This window comes from Nestor notabilis, unplaced genomic scaffold (genome assembly GCF_000696875.1).
Source record: "Nestor notabilis isolate BGI_N333 unplaced genomic scaffold, ASM69687v1 scaffold10314, whole genome shotgun sequence".
Lineage (NCBI taxonomy): Eukaryota > Metazoa > Chordata > Aves > Psittaciformes > Psittacidae > Nestor > Nestor notabilis.
The window spans coordinates 77,015-97,785 of record NW_009926933.1 but is presented as its reverse complement, the minus strand read 5'-3'; the positions used below and the strand labels follow the sequence as shown (position 1 = coordinate 97,785).

General features: G+C 39.4%; 1 protein-coding gene across 1 annotated transcript in view; it reads left to right on the top strand.

Moving 5' to 3' along the window:
- Positions 1-20,771, top strand: part of TMEM132C (transmembrane protein 132C) — a 157,090-nt gene that overhangs the window by 124,229 nt on the left and 12,090 nt on the right. Inside the window, exon 5 of the mRNA XM_010013827.1 lies at positions 5,189-5,332. Coding sequence (XP_010012129.1) covers positions 5,189-5,332 — 144 coding nt within the window. The remainder of the gene's footprint in view (positions 1-5,188; positions 5,333-20,771) is intronic.

Below are 20,771 nucleotides of genomic sequence, written 5' to 3'. Positions count from 1 at the left end.
AATCGAAGGGATGCCCTGGTAACAGGAAACAATCTTTCTAATGAGGATTAGGTAGTCCTTCATAAAAGAAAACCAACTCTGTCTCTGCAATATCAGAGTCAAATGATGTTGGGATTTGGTCATTGTGGTGCAACGACAGTTTGAGGCTTCCAAAGAAGTTCAGAGCTCAAATTTCCCTCTTGTGACAATAAGAATTATCTGTACAGTTCTCCATTTTAACTTCGGAAATGACAACCTTTGCTTTTTTACAGTTTGTAATATACTTACAGGAACTTCCTTCCAACTTGGATATTGATGCTGACTTATAACTCATCCTCTTTCTGGGTTTTTTCAATTTACACTACTTTCCCTATTCTTTAATCTGTTGGAAACAAGTCCAACCATTGCTATCAGATGCTTTCAGTCTTTTGTCACACAAAAGAGATTTGATTTTAAAACTTCAGTTGCTGCTTGCACAGAAAGTAGATTAGTTCTTGGGGGATTTTAAAAATTAAAGAACATGGAAATGGCCAAGATAGTATAAATTTGAAAAGCACCTTCATTTTAAATGACTTCTTAGTCTCTCCAAAGGTTTCTTAGTAATCTTGTTTGTATACTCCCAAATTAGCTTGCAAACAGAAGAGTATGTTGTGTTTTAAAATAAAACATATATCATCACCTATATCACCTGTTGTATTTCCTGTTTTAATGTGAGAACAACTGTTTTCCTAATGTTGCTTGACATATCCTTAAAGGTTCAGCTACTGTTTCTGCTTATCAGTGGATAATCAAGGGTCTTAAAGGAGGTGCAGAATGCAAGGCAAATGGGTTTGGTGCTGAACCAGAGCCCTCTTGTCTGTGGTGCACATTCAGAGAGCACATTCAGAGAGCTCAGCATTGCAGAACAGACAGACAGATAGAGTTCTATTTAAGCTCCTTTTATTTTTGAGTTTCAGTTCAGCTTTTGAGAAGTCTTGGACCATGGATCCTTTCATACATTATTTAGAGTTTTCTGCCTAACAGCTTGTGTATGGGTGCAGACAATGGGTCAATTCTCTGTTACATTAAAGCCTTTGGCTTTATTGCAGCAATATAAAGGAAACAGAGGAGGCAGAAGTTGTGCCATAAGGCTATTCCATATACAGGGATATAGGGGAGACATTTTTCTATTTTAGTTCTAAACAAAAAGGCAATAGAATCAAGACTTGGTTCTTTGTTTTTTTTACCTATCACAGTTGAATAGCGTGGGGCACTTACAGACTAAGTACGGGGAGTGGTAGATTTGAAGATTGCTTTTAACATAGTGTGATGATATTAATTGTTTATACTTCAGTATTTCTTAATCTGCGTATTACCAATGAGTTATGAGTGCTTTCAGTGGAGATGAAATATGAAGGTTTCCATCTCTGCTCAAAGCTGTAGCTGGGTGGCTACTGATTGCTTCCCAGTGGTGAGGATCTCTGATAACTGTGATGATGCTAGCTATGAGGCTAGAGGATAATAACCACAATGTTTCTGTTTCCTTTGTGCGCGTCATGAATTTGAAATTCCTGAAGTTCATATTGGGCTACAGAGAAGGGATGTAAAATTTCAGTAGCCCTTAATCGTAACAAACGATGCCTTTTACAGTTTTGGGGGAGATGCACCTCTGAAGTTATTAATTGAAATAAATTCATCCAAATGCACACTACTTCCTTTAATGAAACCATTAGCAAAGGGCAGAAGATTGAGGTTTCTAATTGCTGATAATGTGCTGGTAGCCAAATTTTCTGTCTTCTCGCTAGAAAGGTCTTGGGAAATTTGAAAAGGTTTCTTAACCTTTTTAATAATGGCTTTATATCAAAGCCACTTAGAATTCAGATACAGCAATAATGACCTATTGGAAAGAGAGAAATAGAAGTGAGAGATTATTACTTAACAATTGGTACATCAGCTTTGCTCTATGTAGTGCAGAAAGCAGGAATATCAGTGACATTTGCCTGCCAGGCTTTTCCATTTTGGAGATATAGATCATTTTGTCCAGTGAAGAAGGATCATTTTATTTGGGATGGGAGAAGCAGGATAGGGTTATTTCGAATACAGGACACATAGGTTATCATGTTATCATTCAATTTTGGAAAAAATTGAGACTGATATAAAGGGATGGAGGGAAGCACAAGAGGTCGTCTGCTCCCTTTCCTCTTCTACCTGACTCAAAGAACCTAGATTATTTCTGAACCATGCATATAACTAGTTCTTCAAAGATATTAGGCTAGTCTGTGCATTTTCTTCTGCCACAGCCAGCCTTTTTTGTCAAGTCTCTATCATTTTTATAATAAAGATTGCCTTAATGTCAAACAAATCTTCTTTGCAGTTTAAGACCATTACCTCAGGCCCTGTCCATGAACATGGAAAGTAATTGATTCTGCCTCGTTTTTCGAAGACTTTTATGTATATGGCGACAGTAATCATCTTTCTCCATAATGTTTTCTAGGCTAAACAATCCCAATTCTTTCAGTCATTCCTCATGGATCTTATTTTCTAGTCTTTGATTTATTCTCCTTGTTCTTTTTTAATTCTTTTCCCTTGAGAAAGTTTTTCTTGGCAGTACAGTTCTCAGAAGCAGACACAGTCCTAGCTGCAGCCTTGCTAGTGCTGAGTAGGAACACCTCACATCTGACAGGTGATGCTCCTTTTTATATAATTTGTCACAGGAGGGTTCTTTGGTTGATTTGGTTTTAGTTTTTAACCACAGCAACATTCAATTGCTCACTTATGTTCAGTTTGTGATCTACTATAGTTCCCAAATGCTTTTCTGGGAGCAGCTTTTCCAGTTGAATCTTTTCTGTCCTGTATTTATCAGATCAGCTCTTCCTACAGAAAAGAAGCAATTTGCATATGACATTATTGCACCCCATTTTTTTAAACCCTATCTCCAGTACCAGATTTTAATCCTCTGGTGTTCTTGTGGTGCTGTGGTGTAGCCTGAGAGCTTAGCTGCAGCCTTGGCTGGTGGTGCAGCAGACATGATTCAGATGCTGATGCTGCTGCTGGCAGTCTCGCCATCACCCACGGTGACGCCAGAGCGCACTGAGCAGCTGGTCTTGTCCTGGTGATACACAGGGCTGGGAAATCCAGAGCACAGGATCCTTATGCATGCCAGAGTGCCTTGTGATCTTGTCTGCTGGCCTTCCCACTTGTCTTCTCTCCGGTTTTTCTTAATATTTCAATTCATGTTAAGGCCACTGATTTCTCAACACTGCAGGCACGAGCAAAGCTGAGCTGGAGGGAGTTCTAGTGGCTCCCAGGCACTTTGTTGCAAGCTAAACCTGAATGATGAATTTATGCAGCTGCTTGTGGCACAAAAGTTTCACCTCATTGCATAATCAGGTCTTTGTTTTTATCTTCTTGACAGTGGCACAGGGCTTGCTTCTTTTTCTGTTTCATGTGGGCATGATTTTCTAATATGTCTTGAACTTAATAAATTACCATTAAATGCAAATATAGGTAAATCCCTAAGCCACAAGGTAGGTTTTATATCAGAAACTTGTTTCTATTTATAGGATTTCTCTTCCTCTGCGCTTGTCCCTTTAAATTAGATTTCTCTATCAGTAATACATATTGGATCTGAAAAAAAACAAAAGGAAAAATTGGATCTGAATAGAATCATTTCAAAACAGAGCTAAGATAGCCTGGAAAGCTGCCCTGTCACTTCCACAAACTTCCTTGCTGCTCCTTTGCCCTTGAGTCCTTAGTTTGCAGTGTTTAACACTCAGAGTCAGAAAATATAAGGCTTTAAGGGATTGAGGCAGAAGGGTAATTTAAAAGGACGTACAGCACTTGCAGTAGCCAAATACACAGCAGAAAGTATCTTTAAACCTGCTTTTGGTGAACTTATGTGGGTTATTCAATGCTTATTGCTTTGAAAGTCTGCAGAGAGAAGAGAGTTGGGTTTGTGACTGAGTTCATTTCACAAATGTTGAGATCTGCTTCTTTGCATCTCTTTCTGGGCTTATCAAAATGCTAATACATGGAAAGAAATACTTCTGGAACAAGCTTCAAAAGGCATGCATTTCACTACAGCACCCTTGCTCAGAAATGCTGTGTATCTGGCAGGATTTGTGTGGGGAATGGCTGCTGGTGGTCTCCACCTTCGAAATTCAGGAGTTCCCAAGATTGGCCTTAGGCTTTCCAACAATGTTATTTATAAACCTGGCTCTGATTTACTATGTTGGGTAGCTTTGTTTTCATATTAGCCTTAAGAATTATTTAGGGCTTTTACTTTTCTAACAGGTTGGGGGTTTTTTTAGGTTTGGAGGGATCTCCTCTGGGAGCTTTAGGAGAACAAGTTTCAAGGTGAAAAGGAAATCTAACTCAGATTTCAAACTCACTAAACTTGAACTGAAAACAGTATCAACAGCATCCATGCCCCATTTTGTTGCTGTTGACATCAGTGGCTGCAGTCTTCATGGCTTTGGTGCTGAGGATTTTGCTGAATATTTTATACACTTTATAGAGCTGGAAGTTGGAGTAAACATCTAAGTTCTTCCTGCATTGGAATCTTGGGAATACAGTGATGCTGAAACGGTTCAGGAGTTAGAAGAGTTAGCTTAGTTGATAGTTCATTGAAGAGCTTTTATATGCCACGGCCCAAGTTTAAACTTCAAATTTCCTTGTTATTTTCCCTGCAGTTAATAACATCACTAACTCCTTCTGGACTCCTTACATTGCTTCATTGGCCATATCAAAGGAAATCAAACAATCTTGAAACAGTTCCAGACACAGAGTTCACAGAGAGGCTCCATTTTTACAGTGGGCTTAGATTCAAAGAGCAATATTACTTTCGAGGCTTTTGTATCCTGTCCCAAACATTGCCAATCAAATCCAGTTTTGTAAATACTCTGAAATCATGTTTTGAAAAGTAAGTATTGGGAAAAGTACCTTGTAGAAGGTACCTGTGTTGTGTACTTGCCTGGACTGAGTTTAGTTGCAGTCATGTTGCGCACTATTTAACAGCTTGCAATGCAGCTGTGTTTATGCAGCAGATAAAATAGAATTGGGGTTACTATGTTTTACCCAGTTTTACCTATTTGAAGATGAGATTAGATCATCAGCCACTGAGAAATAATGCATCTTTCTTGAGTATAAGTCCAGTTGAAGAGCTGATGCTTGCCTTTTGGAAGTCTCTTTGGCCATCTCTGAACAGTGCTGTGCTTTGTTTTGTGTACAGGACACGGAAATCCTGAACACCGCGATTCTCACAGGCAAAACAGTGGCAGTGCCCATCAAAGTGGTCTCCATTGAGGAGAACAGCGCTGTGACAGACATCTCTGAATCAGTTGAGTGCAAATCCTCTGATGAAGACGTCATTAAAGTAAGTTCATGCCATGTATTGGCTTGTGAAATTTCATATCTTTTTATACACAGAAGGATAATAGCCTGGGAAGAGCCACTAATTCAGCGCCTGCAAATTAATTGCACTACTGTTTCAAAAGCATCAGGAGAGGGGTTTTTAAGGAGAGAGAGAGTTAGGTGCAACAGTACAGCCACCACACAGTTTCAGTAGAATTTCAGTGGAGTTTTTTTGTGTCCTAATTTTAAGTTTTGGTGAAGTTACCTCAAGTCTTCTGTGCACAGTTAATTCATTGCAAAACCAGCTCTGCTGTTAGTTCTGCTTCTCCAGAAGTTTCTTATCACCTTTCCAGCTGTGATTATCACCCCCACAGCTGCAGCAGTGGAATGGATTGGATGAGCATTCTCCAGCAACTGCAATGCAAAGTCATCCTGGTTGACTTCACATTTTGCTGAGAGCTGTTTTGAATTAACAACTTGATTCTGCACAGAAGTGGGTAGAAAGCGTTCATGTGACCAGTCCATCAATTTAGCACCAGCAGCTTATTGTTGCATAGTAACAAACACCACTGGGGTAGTATTGTCTTATACAAGACACAGCTCCCTTTCTGCTATAAATACGTAGTCAAAGCCCTGGAGGAAATTCACCGTTGTGCAGGGAATCAATTCAAAGACGATACTCTGCATGATTCCCGTTGCACTTTCCGCACAGGACTTCCATGGTACGTGGTCTTTGAATGAGGGTGGTTTTACCCTTGGCCTATAAGCTCTTTTGAATAGGGATTTTATTATATTACATTATTTTACAGCATATAGTAAAATGGGCTTTGTGATGATACTCTTTAGGTGTCCTTAATATGCTATCAGCCCTCTTGATGTCTAGTATACAAATCCTACTGCTGCAGTGTTATGTATTATAGTCAGTTCGGTTTGTAGGTTCATGGAAAGCAATAAAACTCTGGTAAATTTGCAGGATCTAACAGTTTGCTGCACTATTGAAGAATTTATGTAGAAGCATTTATTACACCAGTAACCAAGTAGGTGGGAAAAATAGTCATACTTTGAACTAATGAAGCCATTATAGAAGACTTTTACAGAAAGCTTTTTACTTTCAGTGAATCCTTCAGAGCCAAACAAATCTCTCCAGTTTGCTGGAGCTTGAAGTGCTCCCATATATCAGCTGCTTTACAGAGCTTTTAATCTCAAAGAATTCCTGTTAACCTTTTTCCTAAGGTAGCCACCTAACTACAAATCAAAGTAGAAGGTGAAATTTAGTTTAGGGATCATCCTGATTGTAACATTATTGGAAACCACATTCCCAAGTAAGAAAAAATTCAAGATAGCATTCACAAGCTAAAAAAAATACATTCAGAAAAGAACCACTGTGATCATCCAGATTAGCCATCTCGCTTAAACAGCTTACAGAATTTCACCAAATCATTCCAGCCCCATGGGGATTTCTTCTTTCTAACAGTGAAAATGACCAGCTTTAAGTTCTTCCATTCGGGGGAAAAAAATATACCTGGTGGGCATTTGTTATACATTACCAGATGATGCATGGAAAATGACATCACAGTGATTTCCCAAATAAAAGTCCCATTGCAAAAATGGCTTCTGAGTTTCATAGCTCTGGAGCATATTGATCAAGGAGAAGTGAAATTCCCAAACCTTACAAATAAAGAGAGTTTTCTTGCAGTAATAGTCCAGTACAGCCTGGACTATTCCAGTTCTCCAACAACTTGTTTGGAAAGAATGTTTCCTTGCAGTACTGTGTCCTTTGATTAGCACTTGGGACCATGCTGTGCTCTTCTCTTATTTTCTACAGAAATAATTTATCTGCACTAAAAGTGTTTCTTAAAATGGAGCCTTTTTGCACTATCAGAACACTTCTAAGTGGCTTCTAGAAGCCTCTCTGTCTAGCCACTCTGAAGTTGAAGTGAAACAAATAAGTGGAGGCTAACACACAGTGTTTATTAGAATCAGATAGAGAAATTTTTCAGGTGTAATTTCTTTCTCTTCAGAAATGTTTTGAAATTACTCAGATAAATAGAGAAACTATCTTCTGTGTATTTAGAAACACATGCAGAATCTCTAGAGGAGTGCATCTGTGACATGACTGCTAACTGCTATAAAACATACAGCTACTTAAAAAATAGAGTTCAGTGAAATGCTTTGAACAAAAAGGTGTAATCATATCATCATGAAGGAAAAACGGCTTCTTTTTTCATCTAGAATGTTCCCATTTCCAGAAGATTTCTTTAAATGGAGAAATGAAGTTTGGGGTTCAAGTCAAATTGAGATGTTCATAGTGGTTTTGATTTTAAAAAGCACTCAGAGAGCCTCAGATGGAACAAAAGGCCTTTCATCCTTCATTCATTTTGAAATTCCTCATCAAGCTTTTATGTTAAATTCTTTTAATATATATCATCTTCCTTTGTAAAACCAGTTTTAGAGACCTTGTTGGAAGTAACCTTTCTGGTTTTTGGTTGCTTTGTTGTTTTAAAGTCCATGTTAATTTATGTTTAATCATAAATTATATGTGTTGGGAACATACCATACTATGTTAAACTAAGAATGTTCATATACATTTCCAGTTCATGTTCCCAAGCGTAGCTGTCACAGCAGAACCAAAACGTGTTTACAGGTATGAAAACCTGTACAGTAAGTTAAACCACATACTAAGAAAAAAAAAGGAGTTCTTGATGAGAGCTATTTAATATTTAGACTCATTGTCACCTGGAGGTTCACACAGATATCTTTGTCAGATTTCAGTTGTGTGGAACTCCTGATGACTTTGGATTCAGGCAAACAACAGAATTAGGCTAGAAATTGAAGATGATTGGTGCCTGTTAGCACTTGGCTTGTCATAGTTAGTGAAGTAAATAAGTGTCTATTTGTATGGTTCATGTAAAGAGCCTAAAGGTAATGTTTCTTGCCCAGCAATTTGAATGGCTATCAGATAAAGGCTTATTTATATTAATTTTTAAAGTGCCTTGTTTGGCTGCAATTACATTGTTCTCAGTACCAGAGCCCAGTGGAAATCTAAACCTAAGAAATATCTGCAAATAACAGGTAATGGTTTCCCCAGTGATAAGCATGGTCTCTAGGCAGCTCAGTGCATAGTTTGTGTCCTGTCTTAATCTGCTGACTACTACTCCTTTTACTTCTTTTATTGTCTCATAGTTTCAATGCTTCGCTTCCAAATTTACAGTTGATTTCATGAACTTTAAAAGTCTTTGAATGCTCTAGACCTTCACACAGTGGTCCAACCTTTTAAAAATGGACACATAATTTATGATGGCACTAAAAATGAAACAACAGCCAAATTTTACTTGGCTAAGTTGGAATTTACCAATCGGATCCATATATCTGGATCCACTCATAGTAATTGCAGTTGCATGCATAGGGTCCTTTTAATCTCCTGGAAATTCAAGTGGAATGTGGCTGCTTTTGCTGGTGCTTTTTTGCAGTTTGCTCAAGGGCAAATGCAGCTCCAGGTTCCTGGCTTACATGGCTTCTAGGACAGATGAGGTTTCATACTCTGAATTAGAGGACAATTTCAGGAGACTTGTAATACCTTGTCAGGTTGCCAGTTTGAAAACTCTTACTTATGAACTTGAGAATGAAAATCAGGAATCTTCAGTGCTATGTCTGTTTCAGAAGCTACTGTAAACATTTTGGGTTTGTATTTCATCATTCTTGTACTAGCTTTTATCCCGTTGCTACATGAGGGGATGCTGTGTACCTGGTAGTGTGTTCTTCTTATATTGCTATTATTTATGACTGGCAAATTAAAAGCTAGATACTTAGTGTATTAGCCTTGAACCATACTCTAAAGACCTTATTTACTAGCTTATTTTCATTTTAAAATGCATTAACAGCTTTGAGATGTATTCAGATCAAAACACAGATTCAGATAACAGAAGTCCACACATGCAGCTGCTCTGGTTGTCACTGGAAACAGAACCACAGATCTTACCTTTCAGATGTCCCTCAGTAGTTGTTAGTGAACAGTGGGATCTTGTTTTCATTAGGACTGATGAGTAAAGGATGACATTAACCATAGGTAAAGGCCACTGCAAGAATGGTAGGAATTCCTGTGAGGAGCTAAGATCCAGGACAGAGTGTCACAGCTGACTGTCTCTTATCACAGGAACTTGAAACAAAATCCCAAATCAAAGCAACAGTGAACTGTTGGGGGCTGAAAATCTGGCTGGGGGGTTTTATGGTTGAACTCCAGCTTAATAGCTAGAAAAGACTGGAACTGCTGCTGGAATCAACTCTTTCAAAGCAATAGTGATGGGACTTACAGAGATCCCTGTCAAGGTTACAGATATTGTTTAAAGGACCAATCCAGTAATTAATCACACACATGAGTAGCTTTACGGTGAGTACGGCTGGCATCAGGGAAGATGCTCACATGAAATGGTCTTTTAGGATTTGTAAATATTTCGGAGATTTTGCCATTTGTGCTGGAAACAGTTTATAAAATGAAATTAATTCTTAGCAAATAGTCACATACTCATGTTGAAATGTCTGCTGTCTGTTTGTGAATCTGTTCAGATGAAAGGTCAGTCTAGATGCTGTGTGACACGTGTTGCAGGAATATTGCAGTTTGCCAATAAGGGAGCTAACATATGGACATATAAGAGATAAATAAATAGTCGGATACTAATAGTAGTGATTTCTTTTTGAAATTGCATTTCTAGAACTGTATGACAATACCCTGTTTACTAAGGAAAAGTCATCAGCACTTCATTATTTAGATGATGCTTTGCTACTGTCTTAATATACCCAGTCTTACACAAATAGCTTCAACCTCTTTGGTTGTTTATTTAACCACAAAGCAATTTCACTGCTCTTCCTGCTTTCCAGTACTTGCAAAACTTAAAACTTTAAAATGGAATATAGAGACACTGTTTTCTCTCTGATAGGCAGAGGAACCACTTGTTAGCAACATGCATAGGTATTTTTATTAACAGTTGAGTTATGCATTTTTCTGCTGGTATAGGTTGAATGCAGCTCCAAGCAGAGCTGCTGAGCTACAGGCAGTTATTAAAGACTCGAACTCTTGAGCCTCAATCCTGCACTCATTAAAGTGTTGCCCTCATTAAAAGCCATCAGGAAAGCTCATCCTGAAATTTTAATGGTGTGGGGAGATTCCCTCAGGCTTCCTGATGTTTCATTATGGCTATTCTAGAAAAAAAGGCTTAACAAAAATAAGATCTATGGATGACTTGAATCAGTGACTGTATACTTGTATACTTGGGCAACATGACCACTTGCTCTCCAGGTATAGGGCTGGATGCCAGACTTTGTAATTCAAAAACACATTTCCACCACTAAGGGAAACCATCCTACCTGTTACTTGTATTAGGCCTGCCTGGAAAAGTGCAGTTATCCATGCATAAGCAAGGATAGAGGTCCCCACACTCTGTAAATATAATGACCTGAGTGGGGATCAGCTTCTCATCCATCAGCTGATGGACTGATGGGTGATAATACCCTGCTGCAGGACCAGTGTCTGCTTCCTGATCTACTTACTGGAAGGGCTCAGCTGGTCCCTGGATCCCTTTGAACTTTCCAGACATGCAGCCAAGAGAGAATAAAACAGGCATCCAGGGAATGGTGAGATGGGGACAGGTGATGACAGAAACATTGGTATGATGGAAAGGTGTAAAGTGTTATGTTAAAGAAAGTGCTAGTGCCAAAATGTATTGGTCTGTCAAAACCTGTATGAAGATGTATGGGAATCAGGGTGTGCCTGTCCTTACCTGGTATACTGTAGTGCTAAAGTATATGGAAATGCTCAAGATTCCTAAGGGAGCACCTAAATATCTGGTGTGTTGCTCTCCATAGGGCTAATTCAAGATCTGGTCCATTTCTTCTTGAAATTAAGGTGTTACATGAGTTTTGCAGAAATGATCTCATAAAGAATCAATGCTTCTGGTCCTAACCATAGCTTCGGGGTAATTGTACTTGGTTCAGCAAAACATTATAGCAGATATGGCCAAATATGAAAATAAGAAAATCTCATAAGTGTCTGTCAGGAAAGCTAAGTCTGCTCAAAACAAAGCTTTCCATGGCATCTAAGGTTTCTCCCTGTGCCTTTCTCACCAGCAGCATCTGGAGGTAGATAATGATGCAATGGGCTGTGGTGAAGTGTGATGCAGATGGTGATTTCAAGGGGAAGCAGGGTTTCAGAAGATGTCATCCCATTAGAAACCCTGGCATACCACAGGCACATTACATTTGCCCTCATACCTTTCAACTCCTGCTGCATATGTCAGGGTAAGCGTCCAAACTTGCATCGCATTTCTGCACCTCAGCATACACATATGTTCTTTGTGTGGGGCTTTACTGCAAAGCCTTCAAGACTCAGAGGATTTAAGACTTCACATTATGCTTTTAGTGCAGGTTATAGGAGAAACTAAAAATAAGGGTTTGTCTAGAAAGATCTGGTTGTTTCTACCAACTATTTTGATCAAGGAAGAATTTCCAATTTCCAATAAAAATAATTTTCAATAGAAAGCTCCTTCAGTGAATATAATGCAGTTGATTTATCTCTCATTACTGACTTAGGTCAAATAAAACAGTTTGTTGGCTGGGTGCAACTGTTGTAGAAATGACCATGCTCAATAATGAGCAAGTAGATAAACTTCTGATTAAAACAGGTCTCATTCCTAACTCAACCCTGTTACAAAACAAAGGGAGAAATGAGAAGTTTCCAGGTTTCCAGGAATCCGGTATGGTCTAATAATAGACAGGCCATATTCTGTGCAGTCACTTCAATGTAATGCTCACTTCTGTGGTTTTATGGCAGTCCTGCAAGATTCAGTGAGAGCATGAGGGGTCAATCTAAACAACAGCAGCTACTGCCAGTCCTCCTCCACTGTAATATGCAGGCAGCTACTCGTGGAGGGTTGATGCTTCTTTCAGATACTTCAGCCCACACAGTCAAAATTGTAGCAGTACTCTCATTTTAATAAATAAAGTAGTTGTGCAGCTTTCTAGAAGGAATGTAGAAAAGTTGGACTACTTGTAAGGTGCTTGCGTGTTCATTCTCAGCTACGCTGCTTTTGGGTCCTGAGCCAGGGTCTCTGCACAGGGCTATATACCAGGCTCAGAACAAGCGTGGGATCTCTGTCACATCCATTTCATGGTGCAGATATCCCCAGGGGCCGCCACAAATCACCTTCCTGAAGTTTATGTTCAGTAGCTGAGGAACTGCAAATACAGATCCTGCTCACCATACCCCAATATAGCCTCGAAAAGCCTCAAAAGCAAAAGCTGTATCTCTGTGAGTCCATACCCCGCAAACTGTTGCTCTGATGGCTCCTCTTCCCTCTTCTGTGTGTTCCTGTGTGTTCCTGTGATTTGTGTGAATCTGAAAAGCTTTAAAAACAGGAAAGAAATCACAGCATGGAAATGACATCATTTTGCTTTCTGAAGACCTGTGATTTTGTAGGCTTTTCTTCTGGTAAATCTGTTACGTTACCTACTGAATAGAATTGCAAATAGAAAGCCCACCTCCTTGTACTCCTCCATACTTTCATAGTCCTGTGATTTACTGGGATCAATATACGTCAGTAGAGAGGAAAAACTTCAGAGGAGCTCAAGAAAAATGGAGCTTTAGCATACACTTCTGTCAGATGCAAATACAACATATATAGGCCAGCAACACATGGAGCTTTCTTGGAAGATGTATCATTAATGTATGCCACTGCTCCTCAAGCAGTCAGCCTTTATGGAAATTGAAACTCAAAATCAACATGGTCTGAGGTACTCAAATGCAGCAATAAAAGTTGTAACTACCTTGCCATCACATAACATGCAAAAATCTCAAGGGCAGCTAAAGAGACTTCTAAACCATATCCTTGCAGACTTCTTTCCCCATCATCACATGCCTTCACCCAGCTCACTACCCGTGTTACTGATGTCTGTATGGAGAACCTGTACATCCCAAATGAAAGATCAGTGGAGTGGCAAGAACAGTGCCCCCAGTTCCACAGAAGGTGCTTCAAAATCAGCTTCAAAGCTGCAAGATGAAGACTGGGGAAGTGAATGGAAGAAATAACATCAGTCTTGTGACAGCTATAGATGTGATGGGAAGATAAGCAGTGTTACCCAGTCAGAAGAAACAATGGCTCACTTCTCATTTCCTTTTCTGCTCATAGCTGTAATTTACATATTGTGCATTTTACACTGTAGATACGTATCAAGTTAGAAAATTAAAGCATTGTGATGTTCTCAAACGTGCAACTACTGTCCAAAGTGCATAGATGGAATTAAAAGTCCCAGCATTCACCCTGTTACCCTGCTTTGCCAAGCAAGATATTTAGGACCATGCTGCATATATAGTCTGGCATATCCCTAGTGAGTAGGAGCCAAACTCCATTCAGCCCCATTTTCAGAAATTACTTGACTCGAGAGTGCACAAAACAAGACAGATTTTGGTTTACGTGGTAATGCTGGCTGCAGAGAGCTCCTGTGGCTCAGTGCAGCTACAGTTCAGCTTCTAAAGCTGGTCATTTGGGACCAAGTAGATGCCCTCCAGTCTCAGCTGGCATTTTGTGCCCCTTTTACTCTTTCAGTTCTGTCGTAGTGAATGAGGTTCAGTTAGTTAAATGTATTGCTTCTGCTCTGTAAAGCTGCCAGCCGAATCTTTGTAATGAGATTAGATAATGTACAGCCTTTTCCCTAAGAAATGCTCTCTAGCTTTGGGGTTTTCCTACGTAGTTTTGCTAATCTGGCTGCTGATACTGAAAATGCAGACCCTTCTCAGCAGAGAGAGGCCAAATTGCTTCTAAACTGTGGTCCTGATTTTACAGAGTTTTCCAGCACTCAGGGCTTGATCCCGGTGGTATTAGTGTGGGTTGCTGGGAACTTTGCCTGAGGACTGATTGCAGGGATTGAAACCACATTTGGAATGTGGCAGCCGTTTACAAGCACAAAGCAACACCAACGCAGAAGCTGTGTTATCCACTGAAAGCTCTGGACAGTTAGGTCTAAGCGAGGCAGAATAAGGCTTAAATCAGTTATTAAAGTGCAATACCTGTGCTGCTCCCTCGTCACTGCTTCCAGAATAGGAGTAATTATTTGTCAACTGTTCAAGAAACAAATTGATTCTTTTTGTTTTGGTGGGTGATAGGTAAAAACAACTCTCAGGGTTATTCTTGCATGTAATGTGAAAAATCAAACTTTTCATTTATTAAGATTAGGGTCTTATCAGTGTTAATTTTGCATTACTGAATTTACCTTTATGATCACCCTGTGAGGGGGGCTTTTGGCTTCACTTTCCAAGTCATTGAGTACAGTTCCAGTTGTAGTCAGTGGGAATGAAGGGTGACTCTGGCAAGACAAGTCACAGTAGCAATTAACAACTCTTATAATGGATACTTCCATTTTAAAGGCTGCTCAAACAGTGTCACAAAACTGTAAATATAATTTCAGAGATCCTGGAATTGCTCAGGTCTGAAGCTTTAACTCTTATAGACTTAAGCAGTTATGTATGGACCTTGGGACAGCTTCCATTTTCCAGTAGTAGGTTGCTGATTATTCAGGCTTATGTAGCCAGGCTTTGAAATCCTTGCCATCGCCTGCTGTTCACATAGCATGGGATTTCCTTTATGTATAAAACCATAGTGCTTAATTGGAATCAAGGCTAGAGAGCTATATAGAGTCTCTCTCAAACCCTCTAGAATTTAATAGAGGATAATTCCCTTTCTACAGAGGATGTTGTTAAAAAAAAATCTTAGAAGAAATTCTATGGCAAGGACATGAATATTACAAAATTCTAAACGATTGTCTAAAAAGCTTGTGAAATGATTATCACTGTCTCATATTTTCTATATATTATGTATATTCAGTGGATAAGTCATTCCAGTGCTCTGTATTCCTTAATGGAATGAATGACCTTGTTCACAAATCTTAACCTCCGTGAGCTTCAATTGCCCTTCTGGTGTGTAAAAGTGATGATGCTGAGCTGAAATACTAGGAGTATTTTCATATTTGAAAAGTGCTGAACATCACTATTCTTTACTAATTATCCTGTGAAGTTTTTCATTGAACTTGAAATTCCTTTAGGAGATACGGGAAAAAAATCCTTTTGCTCCTAGAAATGCTTCTGTAATTATTTAAACATTTATGTAACCTTTGAATATTTTAGCAACATTTACATTTGTATACCAGAAATGAACAAATGAGTATACATACCAAAATACAAGATTTTGAACACGATGAGTACAAGCAGGACATCTACCGTTATAGTATCTCCTCATTTATGTTCAGTCTTAAATTTCTGAGACTTTTGAAACCTCTGGGTTTTGAATTAAAGGCGAACCACACAGACTTCTACCTAAAAAATGGACTGATGCCTCACCAATTTTCAGTGTTCATAAACTTGACAGAATTGCCATAGTAAAACTTCTCTTTTTGTCCTTCTGAACTGTCCTTCAGAGACTGGGCTGATATCTCCAGAGGTGAAAAACCACCAGGAAAATAAACAAGCTTAGACCAGGCTCCCACTGTCAGTACCACTCGTTTATTTTTAGGTCTTCTAGTTGTAATTTTTTCCACTCCTGTGTACAACAGATAGGAAACAGAACAGACAGTGGTTTGAGTTCGTCTTTTGAAACACAGTCTTAGCTTATATTTGACATGAAATTTGTCTTTTGTAAACTATCTGCCTCCACCAGCAGCTGAATGAAGATTTTTCAGGAATCTCTTGTAAAATTTAACCCAGCAAAACTGATTCTTAAAGATATAATAACAGCCCTTTGATGGCTGCAGAGTCCAAGGCGCTATGTTGTCACATCGTTTGTGGCGACCTCAAGCAGCTCGTACTCCTTCTTGCAATTCTGCAATACAGAGGTCATGGTGGGATCAAGACCTTAATCTGAAAGGAGTAAGTAAAGAAAGACCCAGAGGTTCTGCTTTATGTGGTAACAGTACTAATAATCTCCTTAATATTCACTGCAGCTAATCCATTTGTTAACAGTTGGAAAGGTGCATTCACTCCCCAGATCACAAAGCCACATAGTGTCATAGGTAGTGATTCAGGAGTGACTATCTCTTGATTTCCAGGCAGTAGTTTTCTCTGTCAGTTCAATAAAATGTGATTTGTTGTAGAGAGAACCTATCCAAGCCATTTGGAAAGGCAGTGGCCTTTGTTACAGAGGGGCACAAAAATATAATGCCAGAAAAAAAGAAAGACAAAGAAGAAACCTCTAGGGAATTGTGCTTAGTCCTGTCTTTCTTTTGCTGTCTGGCATCTTTATTTTAGTTTTAATCTGACAAGAGAAGTTAGAGAAATAGAAAAAAGGAGGGAAGTAGCTGAATACAGCTTAATAATGAAAGAAACTGCTGAAATAGCATCAGAAACTCTTTAAAATGCAAAACTTCTTGCTGATCTGCTACACAGAGTAGAAAAACAACAACCACTTAAAGGTGGTGGCTAAGCAGGCTTTCCCTTCATCATCTCTCACTTCTTCTGATGCCAGAGATAAAAAGCACTTTCAGTGGGAAGATACGTTTATAGTAAAAGCAGAAATACTACAGGAGATGGGCAAGATATCACTGCTTACGCTCTCCAGCTCCTATTAGAAACTTCCTTAGACTACTGTGGGCAGGGCTCACAGGTGAGAGCCAGTCACTGGACCTTTGAGAAGCCTTGCAAAGCCCTGTAGGAAAAGAGAGATACCTTTCTCTATCAAAAATGCTTAAACAAATGCACCTTTTTAATTAACATTCCATTTTAATTTATTACTCTCTTTAATCTCCCTTCTATCCTTCCTCCATGATTCCATGTGACAGTGGTTTAGGTTGTCCCTACCAGTCCTGTGTTTCTATCTCTTTTTCTATCCCTTCTACCATCTATGAGAACAGATCAGAATAATTTTGCCAAGCCTGTGTTGAATAACTCCAAACCCAAGCTGACTGTGATGTTATTTCCATCTGAGTTAATCTGAGCTAAGAGGGGCTGTTGTTGCACATAACCCCTGCCCTTTCTTCTTGTGAGGGACATCTGCATAGCAAATCAGACCTCAAATGTGGCTTGCTGAGGTTGAAAGTTGTAGCAGAATGGGTACATCTGGATTTGTTCTCCAAGGCTGAGAAATCCTTTTTATTTGTTTTTGAAGTGACACTGTGTGAGACAAGGTCAAGGGAAGCAAACCCACATGCGCTCATTCTGCTAGCCTGCTGTAGCAGACCTTAGCTATGTTGCTTACAGAAGCTGTAGACTATGGAAAAGCTTCAGTTGAACGTTTCTTTAGAAGGAGTATCCTGAATCCTGTATATATGGAGCACACACACAGTCTGAATTACACTCTGAGATACTTCCTCCCTTTCATCCCCTGTATAGCACTAGTTGGGAAGTCTTTCTTCAAAGAAAGTTGCCTTTCTTTGTCAAAAACAATCAGTGTTGCTTCAAGAACGGATACCCGAAAGCACAACAGTTAAAATGCATACAGCAATACAACACAGTACAAGCTTTGCTCCTCCTGTACTCTGTGTGCTACCTTTTCATTAGAAATACAGGAACAGAAGAAAGAGCATGTGTAAGGACATTAACAATGCTTGTACTTGGGGAAGAGAGTAATGTTTTTCTCAGTGCAACCCATAAAGACCTGCCACTATTGCTGATGCATGTCCAGTAATAAATATTAACCTGTAGCCATTTAAAGGCTGCATGGTAGCTACAGCAGCCACCTCCTTAGGATGCTGTATATATTTGTTTACCAATTTGTTTGTCACATACCCATGAAGGCATATAGCAGCTTTACAAATACAGATGGAGATTGGATCTCAGCCCAGAACCATTTAGGAATCGCAGTTTTACTACTATTGTTACTGTGTTTTTTTCCCTGACGGTTGCATTTGTTCTGTTTCTGACAACATTGGGCTTCAGATAATATTAAATCATACATCTAGACCAGACCTGGTCAGTCTGAAGCTGAGTATGTTATTAGAAATCGTTTATCAGTATGTGCCTGTGGTTTACTGTGTGCATAAATAAGCAACTTGTACAACTGCCTCAGAAAGTTTGTTCATTTGTCTTTGGGATGAACTCCACAGAAATGAATGGGATGGACCCTGGTGCAGGATGGCGATGGCTGCCTCTCCAAGCAGCAATAGATCTTATTGACAAGCCTCCAAAAAGCCTCTGCTCAGAGGAAGCTAGGGCTAAAGAATGAAGAGCCATACCTGAAGCTGCTTTGTCAAATGGTCCAGTCATAGGATCTTCCAACAACCTTCCATTTGGCTCTAGAAGTTGTTCTGTGCTCCAAGTGCAGTACAGTTCTTTGTTGCTGACCAAGGCTCCCTGGGTTGTGTTGTTTACACCAGTGGGGGAAAATAGACAGAAAATTGAATTGACTTTCCTGAGGTTACAGAGGAAAACAGAAATTAGAGTCTGTGTCAGCCAGGACTTCCTTGTACCTGACCTTTGTTGAGGATGTTGTACAATAGGTAACATTCATATGTGGTGTATTATTTAGATGTGAATTCTTTTTAATTTCAGCCGTCTAAGATTTAGGTATGTGGTCTAAGATACTTTGTAGGATCTCCATTTCTGGTAGAGAAACACGGCAGCTTCAGGGAGAGAAGTAGTAACACTGCCAAGCATCAAGAGAGGAAACACCCCCTGGCCATTCCTGTTTCCATGCAACTGAGACAGCAGCAAGGCATGTGTTAGACATCAGCAGCTCCAGTACAGGAGCTGAATGCCCCTGATATGTCTTACCAGCTGTATACTGCTGTAGGCAGAAATGTCTCCATGATCAGGAAGCCAAGGCTATAACTCCTGACATGTAGCCCTTGCTTGCCTGTGCAGTGGGAGTTTTCATGAGAAACATATTCATGTTTCCTTTCTCAGGGTGAAGCTGATGCAATGGCACCATAGAAAGAAAGAGCAGCCCATCTATGAAACAGTTCTGAATTACTGCATGATATTGTATTATTCACCTTGCTGCATAGTACTTTTAGATGAGATGAAATGGTCATTCTTAGACAGCCTAGTGTGAACTAAACCTTTTTCTGTATTGCCATTCAAGTTAATTCATTAAAAATATTAGGTCATGCCATTCACACTGATAAAATGAAGGCATTTCTACCACATTCAGACTTTTAGACCTGTCTTAGGTAGTATGAGGGAGAAAACCTAAGCAGGCAGATGGGTCAGGTATTGTAGTGCATAGTACTGTTTTCAGTCAACAGAGCCTAGTTACAGAATAAGCCTCTGAGGGAATGAGACATAGAAATGTCTGTGTTATGTTCTCTGAAGTTTCCTTTTGCAATCTCACCACCACATATTTTGCCAGAATGTGAGCGGTGCCTAAACCTGACAGAGGATACAAATGGGACTGGGAACAGTTTAGCTTCTGTGTCTGTGGTCACAGAGGGCATCCTTCTGTTTGATTAGCCTGGGGACATAAGCATTTCCAGCCGATAATCTTCATTTGAATAAAATTATATTGGGAATGGGAATGGAGATAAAAGGGAGCAGATGATAATAAAAATATATGTTCAGGTGGGGACATGCGTTGCTACCACTAATGATATTCGTTATGGGTGATGAAATAGAATTCTGACAGGGTGGGAGCAAGAGCAGGAGTTGAGATCTGCTGGGTTTACTGTTAATTTCTGCAGACATACCAGCTCATTTAGTACTGTTACAGCTCTTATTGCCCACCACTTAATGTATGATTAATGTGCCATAGGATTTCCCCAGACATTTATGACACCCTTAGGAATAGATATGACAACGACTTTATCACAGGGAGTCACTTCATACTATCTGCATCTCTCCTAATGATTTATATATTCAGGAGTGATTTTATCACTAGTACTCAGTAACGTAATAAATGAGAAAACTCAATGATCTGTAAATTACAACATTGATTAAAGAAGTGATTACTGATATAACTCTTACATGACTGTGATAATGCTAGCTTATATTTCGGGACATCGTTTACATGTTACTCATAAATCTGCTGCAGTGTTCAGAAATACATTACAGCTTTAATCAAAATGTAAACATTTGTAAACAGATAATGTTTATTGTGGAGGAAATGAGTAGACTTCTGTTACTCTTCAGTGGATGAAATCCATTCCAGAGCCAGCTTTGTCATGATGACTGAAAGTGTCACCCCCTGATGAAGGTACTCATCAGGGTAGAGCTTTGATTTGCTGCTTGCCTCTGTTGAGACCTGTTTTGGTTTGTTGGCTTCCTCTTGCCCAAGCCATGAGGGAGCCTTGCTCAGTATAAATTCCACAGCACCGTGATCAGCTAGTGGCTCAGTGCATAACAAACAGAAAATCAAACACCAGCTTCATAAATACTATCCAGTCTTTAGGCATCTCCAGCATAATTATGCCTCTTGAGTCAGTGAAGAATTTTTGTGTTCAGCTGCTCCCATTGTAAAAGGCCATCATTAACATGCATGAAGAGAAGGGAGCGT